Source organism: Neoarius graeffei, chromosome 16 (assembly GCF_027579695.1).
Source record: "Neoarius graeffei isolate fNeoGra1 chromosome 16, fNeoGra1.pri, whole genome shotgun sequence".
In the NCBI taxonomy this organism is placed as follows: Eukaryota; Metazoa; Chordata; class Actinopteri; order Siluriformes; family Ariidae; genus Neoarius; species Neoarius graeffei.
Window position 1 is genome coordinate 26087449 of NC_083584.1, and position 12786 is coordinate 26100234.

The window sequence follows — 12786 nt, forward strand, 5'->3', positions numbered from 1 at the left end:
CCTGAGCACTAGACAATACCGTATATTGAAAGAGAATTATTCTGGACCTGGTAGTTGTGAGTTTTAATCAAGTTGTTGATGAGGCAGTAGGGGGTGAGCTGGCTGTCACTGGAGTCTGAAGAGCCGGTCAGCGTTCTACATGCCATCCAGTAGCCGGCCAACCGTTTCTCATCGAGATGACAGTGTAGTGGATCTGAGCTCAGCTGCAAACCAACATTTGAAAAGGGTTAGGCATTATTTGTAGATATTAGGGAAGCTATGGCGTAATGGTTATAGAAGCAGCTTTGGGATCAAATGGTTGCCGGTTCAATTCCCTGGACCAGCAGGAATAGGTGAAGTGCCCTTGAGCAAGGCACCTAAGCACAACCGCTCCCCAGGCTAAATAAATAAACTGGGGGGCGGGGAGAGATGCATATAAGGGTAATTCCACCCCAAATCACCAGATTTAGAAAAATGTTTGCCACTGACCATCTCAGATTTGCTTCATACTTTCTGGAAATATTGTCAGTGTGCCCAATAAATAGTGTACAAAATTTTAGGCTTGTACCTTCATTAGTTTCTGAGATATAGGGCTTAAAAAAGGGGCATGGCCCCAATTTCACTGTTAAAACACGTGCTACAGAAAACGGACCTAACTTCCATAAGTCATTACTTTTAAACTATTCATGCAAGATGCATGAAATTTTCAAGGATTTTTCTTCAATGCCAGATGCTTTTAAATACTAAAATAGAAAGTTCACAGTTCAATATTTGCCAAGTTATGGCTTGCTGAAAATCATTTTAAAAATGTCTATCGTGCTTTGGAGCAACTTTGACGCCCCATATCTCCACATTAAAGCACACCAGATCTTTCAAATTTTTTTACTTATTACTCATGTTATAGTACTCTTTAGGCAACTAGGTATGTGTTCAAAAGAAATCAAACTTTCTGATTTATTAGGCTTTAAAAATTACAAAAATTAAAAAACATTTTGCACCTATAATTTAAATGCATATTACAAATGTATGACAAGGTCTACCATAAAAACAATTATACCACTGGAAAGAGCTTGTTTTGATTAGCAAATGCACAAAATATGAAGTTGGTACCCTAAACCAAACTATAAATATTAAGGTATCAAGTACGGCATGTTTTACAATAGACGGAAATGCTGTTTTAAAGGCATATAATCTACTTGGATGCATCCAGAGTTGCATAAAAACTGAAAAACCACAAAATTCATGAGGATTTTTTATCACTATCCCTTAGAAGCACATATTTACTTCTCATGGTAAATCACCCTGTGATGGTATTGCTGACTGTAAAGCGGTCAGCAGCTTGAGCTAGCTTACGGGCAGTCACGAGTGATCACATACTAACCCCATCTGATCTGTTTTTGTGGGCAGAAAAACATATCAAGAACATCCATTTCATCTGGGTTGGTACAGGGGAAGTTATGGAGAGTGGAAAAGCATTGGAGACAAGATTTTCAAGGTCAGCTACTATTCCTGGAACAAGAGACAACCACTCATTCGTTCCAATTATGTCCAACCAGCTGCAGGTCAGCAGGGTGTCAGGTGGTCCTAGCTTCATGAGTGGGAATCGGCCATAAGTAATGCATAAAACCCCTGTTAAATCAGCAGTCTCTCTGGCAGATACAATTCCTGGTAAATATGTTGTATGTTTGTATGACAGACAGTGGTGGATAGGCAACATTTGTGCATTATCAGAGGAGGAACAAGATGTACAAGTAACATTTATGCATCCTCATGGTCCCTCTCAGACTTACAGCTGGCCCAGGAGAGAGGATAACTGTTGGGTCCTTCTGGTGCATGTCATGAAAATCATTGATGCCCCACTTACATCAACTGGCAGGCAGTATAAACTTCCATCTGATGTGGAAAAGCAAATCAATACACTGTTTAAGCTCTTCAAATGAAGTATTTTTAAGGTTGTTGTTTTTCCTACACTGTAGGTTTGTAATTGTAATGCCTTAAAACAGCATTTCCGTCTATCGTAAAACATGCCGTACTTCATACCTTAATATTTATAGTTTGGTTTAGGGTACCAACTTCATATTTTGTGCATTTGCTAATCAAAACAAGCTCTTTCCAGTGGTATAATTGTTTTTACAGTAGACCTTGTCATACATTTGCAATATGCATTTGAATTATAGGCCCAAAATGTTTTTTTTTTTTTTTAATTTTTAAAGCCTAATAAATCAGAAAGTTTGATTTCTTTTGAACACATACCTAGTTGCCTAAAGAGTACTATAACATGAGTAATAAATAAGAAAATTTGAAAGATCTGGTGTGCTTTAATGTGGAGATATGGGGCGTCAAAGTTGCTCCAAAGCACGACAGAAGACTTTTTTTTATGATTTCAGCAAGCCATAACTTGGCAAATATTGAACTGTGAACTTTCTATTTTAGTATTTAAAGGCGTCTGGCATTGAAGAACAATCCTTGAAAATTTCATGTATCTTGCATGAATAGTTTAAAAGTAATGACTTATGGAAGTTAGGTCCGTTTTCTGTAGCACGTGTTTTAACAGTGAAATTGGGGCCACGCCTATTTTTTAAAACTCCTATATCTCAGAAACTAATAAAAGGTACAAGCCTACAATTTTGTACACTATTTATTGGGCACACTGACGATATTTCCAGAAAGTATGAAGCAAATCTGAGATGGTCAGTGGCGAGGCCTCTGGTGATTTCACATGGATTGAACCATAATCAGAAGACGTAGTCTGACTTTAATTATATTTCATTAGTATTTCATACTATTGTTAACATTCTGCTTGTAAATTTATATGATTTATTTATTATTATACCGCTAGACCGCCAGTGCTAGGATTAGCTATGCTATAATTAAGCACTAAATAAATAAACTGAGAAAATTGAGAATAGGCTGCTCTGGGTTTGTTGTACGTCACTCTGGATAAGAGCGTCTGCTAAATGCCTGTAATGTAAGAGCCTCAGAATACTTTTGTGTCCACTGAAAATTTGGAGAAATATATACAAATAAAAAAAAAAAAAAAAGTGTAAGAAGGAAAAGCAACAACTGGATTTCATTTCAAAACAGAATGAATATGGCACTGGAGGAGATGTGTAAAGCTAATAAAGGCATATACCAGAAGCCTTGCAACTGTACCAAAGTACCACTTACTGTAACCGAGAGAGAGAGAGAGAGAGAGAGAGAGAGAGAGAGAGAGAGAGAGAGAGAGAGAGAGCACGAGTGCATGAATTTCATCTACCTTTGCCAACAATTCCCTCGTTTTGCGGAAATGTTCTTGAGCCTTCACATAGGCTGAAGGGTCAGAACAACCTTGCTGGAAGTAAATTCCTCCTAAATCATAATGCACCTGTAAAACCAGACAGACAATCATCCTAATGTTATCAAAACAACTTTGAAATGAAGGACAAGAAATCAGATCAGAACTTAGATGTTGAACAAGCCAAACATTTTCAGTTCCATGAAGGCATAAATCAGAGCATCAACGACGCAGTAGCTCACACGGCCATATCATGAGAAACCAGACACGTTTATAATTAGCCAAGTTGTTATTCATGAGAACAATTTGATCTTCCAAACAAAACAATCAGAATTAAAATCCACTGAAAACTGAGGCAGGAGTAGCGATTTTCCTCAAAGTTTGTTAACCGGCCTAATTAGCAACTCATTAATGAGAAATCACAAAACCAGGGAGCAACTTTTGTGCAGACTGATTAGATCTCCATCAATACATCCATTATCCATAACCGCTTATCCTGTGCAGGGTTGCAGGCAAGCTGGAGCCCATCCCAGCTAACTACGGGCGAAAGGCGGGGTACACCCTGGACAAGTCGCCAGGTCATCACAGGGCTGACACATAGACTGATACCCCTTTTCCACCAAATCAGTTCCAGGGCTGGTGCTGGTTCACAACTCGTTCAACTTGCGAGCCAGCTGAGAACCAGTTTGCTTTTCCATCGCTCGCGGTGCTAAGAGAAGACACGTCATTACTTCGCTGTATACGTCATTATGTCGCTGTATACGTCAGTTACGTCGCTACGTTTGCATAAACCTTGGCGCGAATATCGAAGCAAAAACAACATGGAAGAAGCAGCAACAACAACAATAATAATAATGGATGACTTCGCGTTTGTACAGCTGCTGCTTCTCGTCGCTTAAAAATGGCGACCTTTCGCGGTCTTGTTATTGTTGTCAGTCTTAACAACTCCGCCCCCCCACTGACGTAAGCGGTTCTTTCCTCTGGCCCAGCAGAGAGTTGGTGCTAGCCTGGAACCGGTTTTTCTGGCCCCAGAGCCAGTTCTTTGTCAGTGGAAACAGAAAACCCAGTTCCAAACTAAGCACTGGCCCCGAACCAGCCCTGGAACTGCTTTGGTGGAAAAGGGGCAACAGACAACCATTCACACTCACATTCACACCTACGGTCAATTTCGAGTCACCAATTAGCCTAACCTGCAAGTCTTTGGAGGAAACCCACGCGGACACAGGGAGAACATGTAAACTCCACACAGAAAGGCCCCTGGGCTCGAACCCAGAACCTTCTTGCTGTGAGGCAACAGTGCTAACCACGACACCACTGTGCTGCCCCGATTAGATCTTCTGAACAAAACCATCAAAATCAAAATCTACTGAAAAATGAAGGAGTAGCAATTTTCCTCAAAGTTCGTTAACCGGCCTAATTAGCAACTCGTTAATAAGAAACTCACAAAACCAGGGAGTAACTTTTGTGCAGACTGATTTAGATCTTCCAAACAAAACAATCAGAATCAAAATCCATTGAAAATTCAGAGAGGAGTAGCAATTTTTGTGGATTGTGGACGGACGACACGTGATGGCAATAACTCATCGCCCTACAGCTGGTGAGCTAACAAATGCCTGGTTCTTCTCAGTCACACACATTCTACCTGACAGTGGAGCTCATCAGCACTAATCCTAAGGCCAGCTGTGGAGGACTCTGTCTCTCCGTTGGCTGTACTGGCATCAGCTGCCAACAGGTCCAGCGTTCGCACCGTGTGGACATAAAAATCCTTCTTAATGTTCAGAGCTCCCTCCAGCACTGTTATGGAGTCTGTAGCCTGCTCCTTCAGCTGTCGAATAGAGCAAGAAGATTTCAGACATGCTACAAGTCACTCAATCGTCAAGCTGTAACAGACATTAAAGAAAAAAAAAAGATTTTAATATGCTAACAATTTAAAGGATAACAGATCACTTAGTTAAATTTGCAGATCCTGATACACAAAATGAGTCAAAAAAATTTTTTTTAAATAATTAACAAAAGAAGGCTGCTGAAAGGAACTCCCACATACAATAGAAGGTTTATTCCCAATCCAGGATACTGCATGGGGAAAAGCTTAAAGGAACAGTCCACCGTATTTCCATAATGAAATATGCTCTTATCTGAATTGAGACGAGCTGCTCCGTACCTCTCCGAGCTTTGCGCGACCTCCCAGTCAGTCAGACGCGCTGTCACTCCTATTAGCAATGTAGCTAGGCTCAGTATGGCCAATGGTATTTTTTGGGGCTGTAGTTAGATGCAACCAAACTCTTGCACGTTTTTCCTGTTTACATAGGTTTATATGACCAGTGACATGAAACAAAGTTCAGTTACACAAATTGAAACGTAGCGATTTTCTATGCTATGGAAAGTCCGCACTATAATGACAGGCGTACTAACACCTTCTGCGCGCTTCGGCAGCGCATTGATACGGAGCTCAGATATCAATGCGCTGCCGAAGCGCGCAGAAGGTGTTAGTACGCCTGTCATTATAGTGCGGACTTTCCATAGCATAGAAAATCGCTACATTTCAATTTGTGTAACTGAACTTTGTTTCATGTCACTGGTCATATAAACCTATTACAAACACTGATTTTCGTGACGTCGCGTGCGGGACGCCTCCCTCTGAATCCTACGTCAGCGCTGGTTTGTTTATGAGAAAACGACCTGGTGGTTTTCTGCAAATTTCTTCAACGTTATCGCGTAATTATTAAAATGGTTAACAGACGTATCGTAGGAGGGTGTAGCAACACCAATCTTGATGGGATTAGTACTCATCGTTTCCCAAAAGACCGGACAATGAGAGAGAAATAGGAGCACTTGGTCTACACAGGCTGTGCACTGAGACTACGCAAAGCTCGCGCAACCTGCCGGCGCTTCCGCAGGTGACGTCACGAATCTGACTCCAGACTCCTTTGGGATTTTTCCAGATGCGTTTTGTTATTTTATTTTTTTCTGCTGTAGACAGATGGCCTTGTGCAAAATTACTCTTCTGGATGAGTGTGTAAAGGGACATACTTTCATATAAAAAAATTAAAAAAAAAAAAAAAAACACGAAATTGGTCCAGGATATGCACTTTAATCTCTTGAAAACCTTTGGATGGTTTATTTATTATTTTGACGTCCTATTCTTGTACCATTTCATTCAAGTTGTTTCTAACATGCTTTGTAAATAAACATTACAGTACGTACTTTTAGAAGTTCTTTCAGAACTTGACTGAAATGTTAACTGCATCTTATTTTAAAAGGATAGTTCGGGATTTTTGACATGAATCTGTATGGCATCCCCATCAATAGTGTCGTGCAAACACACTGACTTACCCCTGACAGCATCCTGTGAGTCCAGTTCTTGTCCAGTTTTGGTCCAGACGAAAGTAGTCCGGCAAGTTTGTTGGGGTCACGAAAGTAAAACGTTTTTCGTCTCAAAACAGTATGTGTTCAAAAGAGTGATATATTTGCATCACAAAACCGTTGCCGAATAAAAAGTCAGACCTCGAAATCGCTTGGCACTATTTTCTCTCCCTCGGTATCACTGCGCGCTGCCGCCAGGTGACAGCCACGGCTGTTTCATTCATTGTTTACTAGTGATGGGAATTTCGGCTATTTTTCGGGAGCCGGCTCTTTTGGCTCTTCTTACTATAAGGAGCCGGCTCTTTCGGCTCCTGAGATTTTATTTTTGATTTAAAGGAATACGCCACCCCCAGATGAAATTGAGTCAGTCCCTGCAGTCCCTAGAGTTGGATGAGTGAGCCAAAGCGTTTTGTAGCCGACCCAGACATTGTCCTTATCTATAAACGCCCAGGTTAGTTTAGCTTAGTCGCTGTAATCCGGCGTGTCCAGCTAGCATTGTCGTTGCAAAAGTGAATTAAATAACTCAAGATTGTTTATAATTATTTCTCATGACTTGTACATTCACATCGAGTACACATATCAATGCAAATTAACACGAAGGGATTTACTAGACCTATTTATATCTGGAACTATTTTCAGCCACAGCACAGGCAAAGCACCGCTGCAGGCGCAAAGACACCGCGCAGCGCCTGAAAACGGGTGCGCAGCGCCTGAAAACGGGTTTTCAGGCGCTGTGCACCCGTTTTCAGGCGCTGCGCGGTGTCTTTGCGCCTTCCTTTTCCTACCTATTCCTTTAACTGCTGCAATTAACTAGTTAATTCTGATTCTATTTCTCCTCTCAGTTATAATCTGTCCTGCTTTTGAAAAGATCCTCTCTGGGGGGACAGATGCTGCCACTATACACATCCTCCGTGCCATCACGTGTGTAAGCCGTGGATAGAGTGCAGCCTTGGTCTCCCACCAGCTTAGTGGGTCTGCGTTTCGCTGTCACCTGGCGGCAGCGCGCAGTGATAAGAAGGGAGAGAAAATAGTGCCAAGCGATTTCAAGGTCTGACTTTTTATTTGGCAACGGTTTTGTGATGCAAATATATCACTCTTTTGAACACGTACTGTTTTGAGACGAAAAACGTTTTACTTTCGTGACCCCAACAAACTTGCCGGACTACTTTCGTCTGGACCAAAATTGGACAAGAACTGGACTCACAGGATGCTGTCAGGGGTAAGTCAGTGTGTTTGCACGACACTATTGATGGGGATGCCATACAGATTCATGTCAAAAATCCCGAACTATCCCTTTAAAGTGTAAGCCACATCAAATAAAAGAAAATTTACCGAATACAGGCGTGCAAGTGTGCGAGAATCTACGAAGTGTTCGGCTTACCACACTCAGTATGTTCTCAGTCAGCTCCTTCTCTTGCTGAACCAGATTCATCCTGGCGCAATAAATAAATAAATAAATAAATAAGAAAAAAGTTCAGATTAGGAGTAAAGCATATAATCTCGATTCATTTTCCCAAGTCACAAATAAAGCTTCGATTAAAACCTTTTTGGCAGAAACCTCATACTGTGTGGAACATTACAGTCAAACTCAGTTTACTATTTGACCCAATGTAACATACGTAACTTACATGTTCAGCTGGTGCGGTCCAGGTTTTGCCTGTTTCTCAGGAAAGCTGCTCAGCACGATAGTACGTATGGCCCTGTTAAAAGTAACAGCATGTCTTTTTATACCAGAAGATCTGGATCTAACAATGAAATTACAATTTCACTTTCCTATACTCTGTGAATAATACTGTACGGTGGTTGATATATTAGATAAGTGGTGCATGAGGATAAAATGATCATGCGGAGTTTCATCCAAGGCATCACGTTATTCCTGAATCCTTACACGCTTACCAGCGATTGTATATTAGAACTGCCATTGCAGTAGTGGGAGGTAGTGTGGACAGATCCAAGTCTACGTGTTTGACTCCAGGAGGGACTTTACTGACACACAGCAGCTCATTCAGTAGCATGTTCAGCACAGGAGTGGTCAAGCTGAAGACAGACACACAACACGCACAGCATTAAGAGATGATGACATGACAACTTTATATCACACTTTGGACCTGAAGCCCAGGGTCCTGCTTTAAAACCCAGAGGTGGACAGTAACGAAGTACATTTACTTGAGTACTGTACTTAAGTACACTTTTTGAGTATCTGTACTTTACCTGAGTATTATTTTTTTTGGAAATTTATGACTTTAACTTCACTACAGTTGAAAGACAAATATCGTACTTTTCACTCCACTACATTTCTATCAAGGTCCTCGTTTCTCGTTACTATGAAACAGCTTAGAAAGTGGATGTTTTTTTCTTTTCTAAAACGTGATTGTTTTTTTCGCAGGTGACGCTGAGACAGCCTGTCAATAATCACTAGGATCACGTCACGTCCATAGACTGTATAAAACCAAGTTCAGTGATTTCTCAGCAGCATTATTTAAACACGATCAGTTGATGGCTGAATAGAAAGAGGCGGCTCTTCTGGAGAATGCACGCACCCGTGGCCCATGAACCCATGTTTCAGTTTTCTGAAAGGATTAAAGACTCATTTCATTTTAAATGTTTGTTTTGTTTGCCGAAAATGAACCACATCACGGCCTGCAAAAACTCGCCGTCCAACCTACGGAAGCATATTGAGGGATGTAAACGTTTTATTCCAAGAGAAAGCTTGCAATGAAGTTGTTTGTGCTTTTAGAGCTAGCGATAATGTTGCAATAGCTATGCAGTCTGGTTAGTCAAATGACTTTCTATGGATTTGCCTGCCATTGTCATCGCCTTGTCCACGGCTAACGTTAACACATAGCTAGTTAACTTGGACACTGTTAGTTAGCATGTAAAAACAGTTACGCTAACATGAATAACGTTAACTTATCTGAAGTCCTGTCAGAAATATGTTTTAGCATAATCTTGCCAAATAAACAGAATGTAGAAATGCTTATTTTCTAGTAGCATTTGCTACCCAATATGATTTCGAGTTTGAAAAGAGTTTGCTAGCATGTCAGGTGGAGCTTCACTGACTAGCTAGCATACATGTCAACCTATACGGAATGTCCGTATTTTCTACGGATTTGATTCAATAAACGTAGTATACGGGCGTACAAATAAAGTTATACGGATTCTTTAAAAAAACTTCAATATTTATTTAGAGCTATAATCAATTCCCACGATGATAAAAGAGCGCACAACATTTACAAACGTACTGTACACCACAGAAAGCACAAACAGCCAGTAAAGAGTCTTATGAAATCGCGCGTTATCTTGTGGTAGCGAGACTTCGTTCCACTTCTGATCATGCGCACACCGCATTGCGAGAATCCCGCCAACCGGGAAGTAACATTTTGTTTGAAAAGCGTATTTCCACCTGAGCGACTTTCAATAGCGACTGAAAAGATTCTGAATGGGCACTCCAGCAAAGAAATTCAAAACACAATACAGCGGTAGGTTTCTCCCTGAATGGAAGGACCTTTTCAATGGCATAAACCAACCGGCAGCCTCCAAAAACGAAGAATACGCACACTGCACACTGTGTGTGCGTGACATCAAAGTTGCAGCATCAGGAGTGTATGATGTGAAAGAACATTTCAAATCAAAACTACATCAGCGGAATGCAACCCAAAGGCAAAATCAGCCACTGATGACAGTATTTGTGCGCTCAAAAATTGATATGCCAACAACTGAAAAAGACAGTAAACACAAGGTAGTGGGCGTTTTAGTTCAAGTTAGGCAGTGCTCTGTTTACCCCACAGTAATGCTGACTGTGAGAGAGTTTTCTCTCAAGTCAGGAAGATACACACAGAGAGCAGAAAGAACCTGAATGCAGACACACTGACCTGGCCTACTGCAGTGTAAGATCAACACAGCTAGACACTTGCTGTGACATGCAGCCTAGTGAAGTATTGGTGCGGAATGCTAAAAAAAGCTGTCATGGAGTACAATTCAGAACATTAGAGTGACACTTTGTGTTTTTGTCAAACATTGGAGCTTTGTATTCATTCTGAAGGTTTATTGTTATTAATATTGAATACAAAGTAACTGGGATATATCATTGTTAATTATCATTCAAATTTTAGGTAAATTATTTTAATTTGCATCTTATAAAGGATTTTATAAGGGAAATAAGGATTTTGGAGGTTGGTTATACAGGTTTGATTGACCAAAGGTTGACATGTATGAGCTAGCTTAACGTTAAACCTCCATGATGGCACAGCATGCGTTCATTTTGTAAATCCAGTCGGTTGCTTCAGAGGAATTCGGTACTGTAAGCATTGTGGCAATAATACAACAATGCATTGACAGAAAATGTACTTTTAATATTTAAGTATTTTTAAAAGCAAGTATTTCAGTACTTTAACTTAAGTAAAAATTTGACTGTACAACTTTCACTTGTATTGGAGTAACATTTGACCAGTGGGATCTGTGCTTTGACTTAAAGATCATAGGCAAGGGTCGAAGGTGGAACGTAGAATATCAACTTTATTTTCTAGAACAACGACCCAAAAAGCGAATTCAATCTTCCTGGTGTCTAATTTGCACCCGAAAATTGAATAAAACGGTTAAAATATACTGGTTTGTGCAAGTTCCGAAGGTTTGTTTACATCTCACTTATGAGCACTTTTACTGCCAGGGGACAGTCGTTGTGATGTCATTCAAGGCAAACAAACTGGGAGCAGCTCTGTGTTTACTTGCGAACCAAGCACATGTGTACAGATTTTGGTTGTGAGAGGTTGTGTAAAATGTCTGAAAGCGATAGCGATTTTGAAGTAGGAACTCTCCAATTTGAATATCGAGAGGTGAAACCATACATGTATGAACCTATGGCCGTTGCGAAGCCACAGTGGATATCAGTAACGATTACTTGACAGTGTGCCGGTAGGCCACGTTAGCCTGCCATCCGCGGTATTTCCCGGTGTCAATATATCGGGCCTGACATCTCATCTCGTCTATCAATTATTTTTTTTCCAACTACCGAGCATTTAAATGAAAAAGGTAAAAATGTTTACCTCCAATCTTCTCCTTTTTGCTTGAGCGTTGCCGGCCAGTTTCTTCTTTGACTGCTTGCTTTTGTGCTCGAATTTTGTCGGAACAGCGTCAGGTTTGAGCTTCTCTGTCCGACACTGACACCTAAACTCTCCAACAGATGGGGATTCTTCAAAAATGAATCGCCGTCGAAGTGATCGGAGCACACAGTGGCATATTTACCCGGCTGCCAACCCTTTCGCTTCACGTGCACAATCCACTCTCTCCGCCTCTTCTCCTCTTTCAGAAAAAGGTAAAAACTTCTTCCTGAACCAGTCCCGTTGTTACAATTCACTACACAACAATAAGGCCTGGTTTTTCTTTGGAAATTCCCAAACGCACATCTGCACTCAAGCCGAATGGCGATGCAAGTAAATGGAAGTGGACTCAACTCAACGGTTTGTTTGTCTTGAATGACGTTACGCGCCGAGTGGTCACGAAAATCGCCGAACAGAAATTCGCCGCGATCCGTGCTAACTTATTTTAATTATTATTTATTAACAATACTTCTTGAGACCAGAAGAAAATTACAGAGGGGTTTTTAACATATAAAGTTTCAAATGTGCATAAATTGAAAACCGTTGCCTATGAGCTTTAAGTAATGAAGTTGGGTAATTTGTCCACCTCTGTTAAAACCACAAATCTCTTCAATTCAGCATCAGAGAATTAAATCTCCGAATGTACATCATATTTAGCCTTCGGTTTTAGCAATATACTGTAACAGGTGTAATTAAGGAGGTTCTGAATTACCGTTTGGTGATTACATGGTGTCAGGTAAGTGCTAAAGATACTTCCAGGTTATTGTCCAGTTCAATGTCTCAACTTTGTATTTTTGGAATTAATAATAAGGAGCAATAATCAAGGATCAAGTCATCTTCTTTCGGCTGTTCCCATTAGAGGCTGCCATAGCGGATAACGTCCCTCCATCTCCTCCTGTCCTCTGTATCTTTTTCTGTAGCACCAACCGTCCTCATGTCCTCCTTCGCCATATCCATCAATCTTGTCTTTGGTCTTCCTCTTTTCCTTCGACCGGACAATTCCATCTCCAGCACTCTTTTCCCTGGATCTCTCCTCCATACGTGTGCAAACCATCTCAATCTCGGCTCTCTCAC

At 40.8% G+C, this 12786-nt stretch overlaps 1 protein-coding gene across 4 annotated transcripts in view; it reads right to left on the bottom strand.

Annotated features, from left to right (window-relative positions):
• The window catches only part of ints8 (integrator complex subunit 8), a 50014-nt gene that overhangs the window by 27901 nt on the left and 9327 nt on the right, over positions 1-12786 (bottom strand). For 3 of the 4 annotated variants that reach the window (XM_060942689.1, XM_060942688.1, XM_060942691.1), the window contains exons 4-9: positions 8513-8653; positions 8245-8316; positions 7998-8049; positions 4896-5078; positions 3236-3343; positions 48-203 (exon numbers count right to left, since the gene is read on the bottom strand). In XM_060942689.1, the coding sequence (XP_060798672.1) occupies positions 48-203; positions 3236-3343; positions 4896-5078; positions 7998-8049; positions 8245-8316; positions 8513-8653 (712 nt within the window). The remainder of the gene's footprint in view (positions 1-47; positions 204-3235; positions 3344-4895; positions 5079-7997; positions 8050-8244; positions 8317-8512; positions 8654-12786) is intronic. The other variant, XM_060942690.1, reaches the window with a different exon arrangement.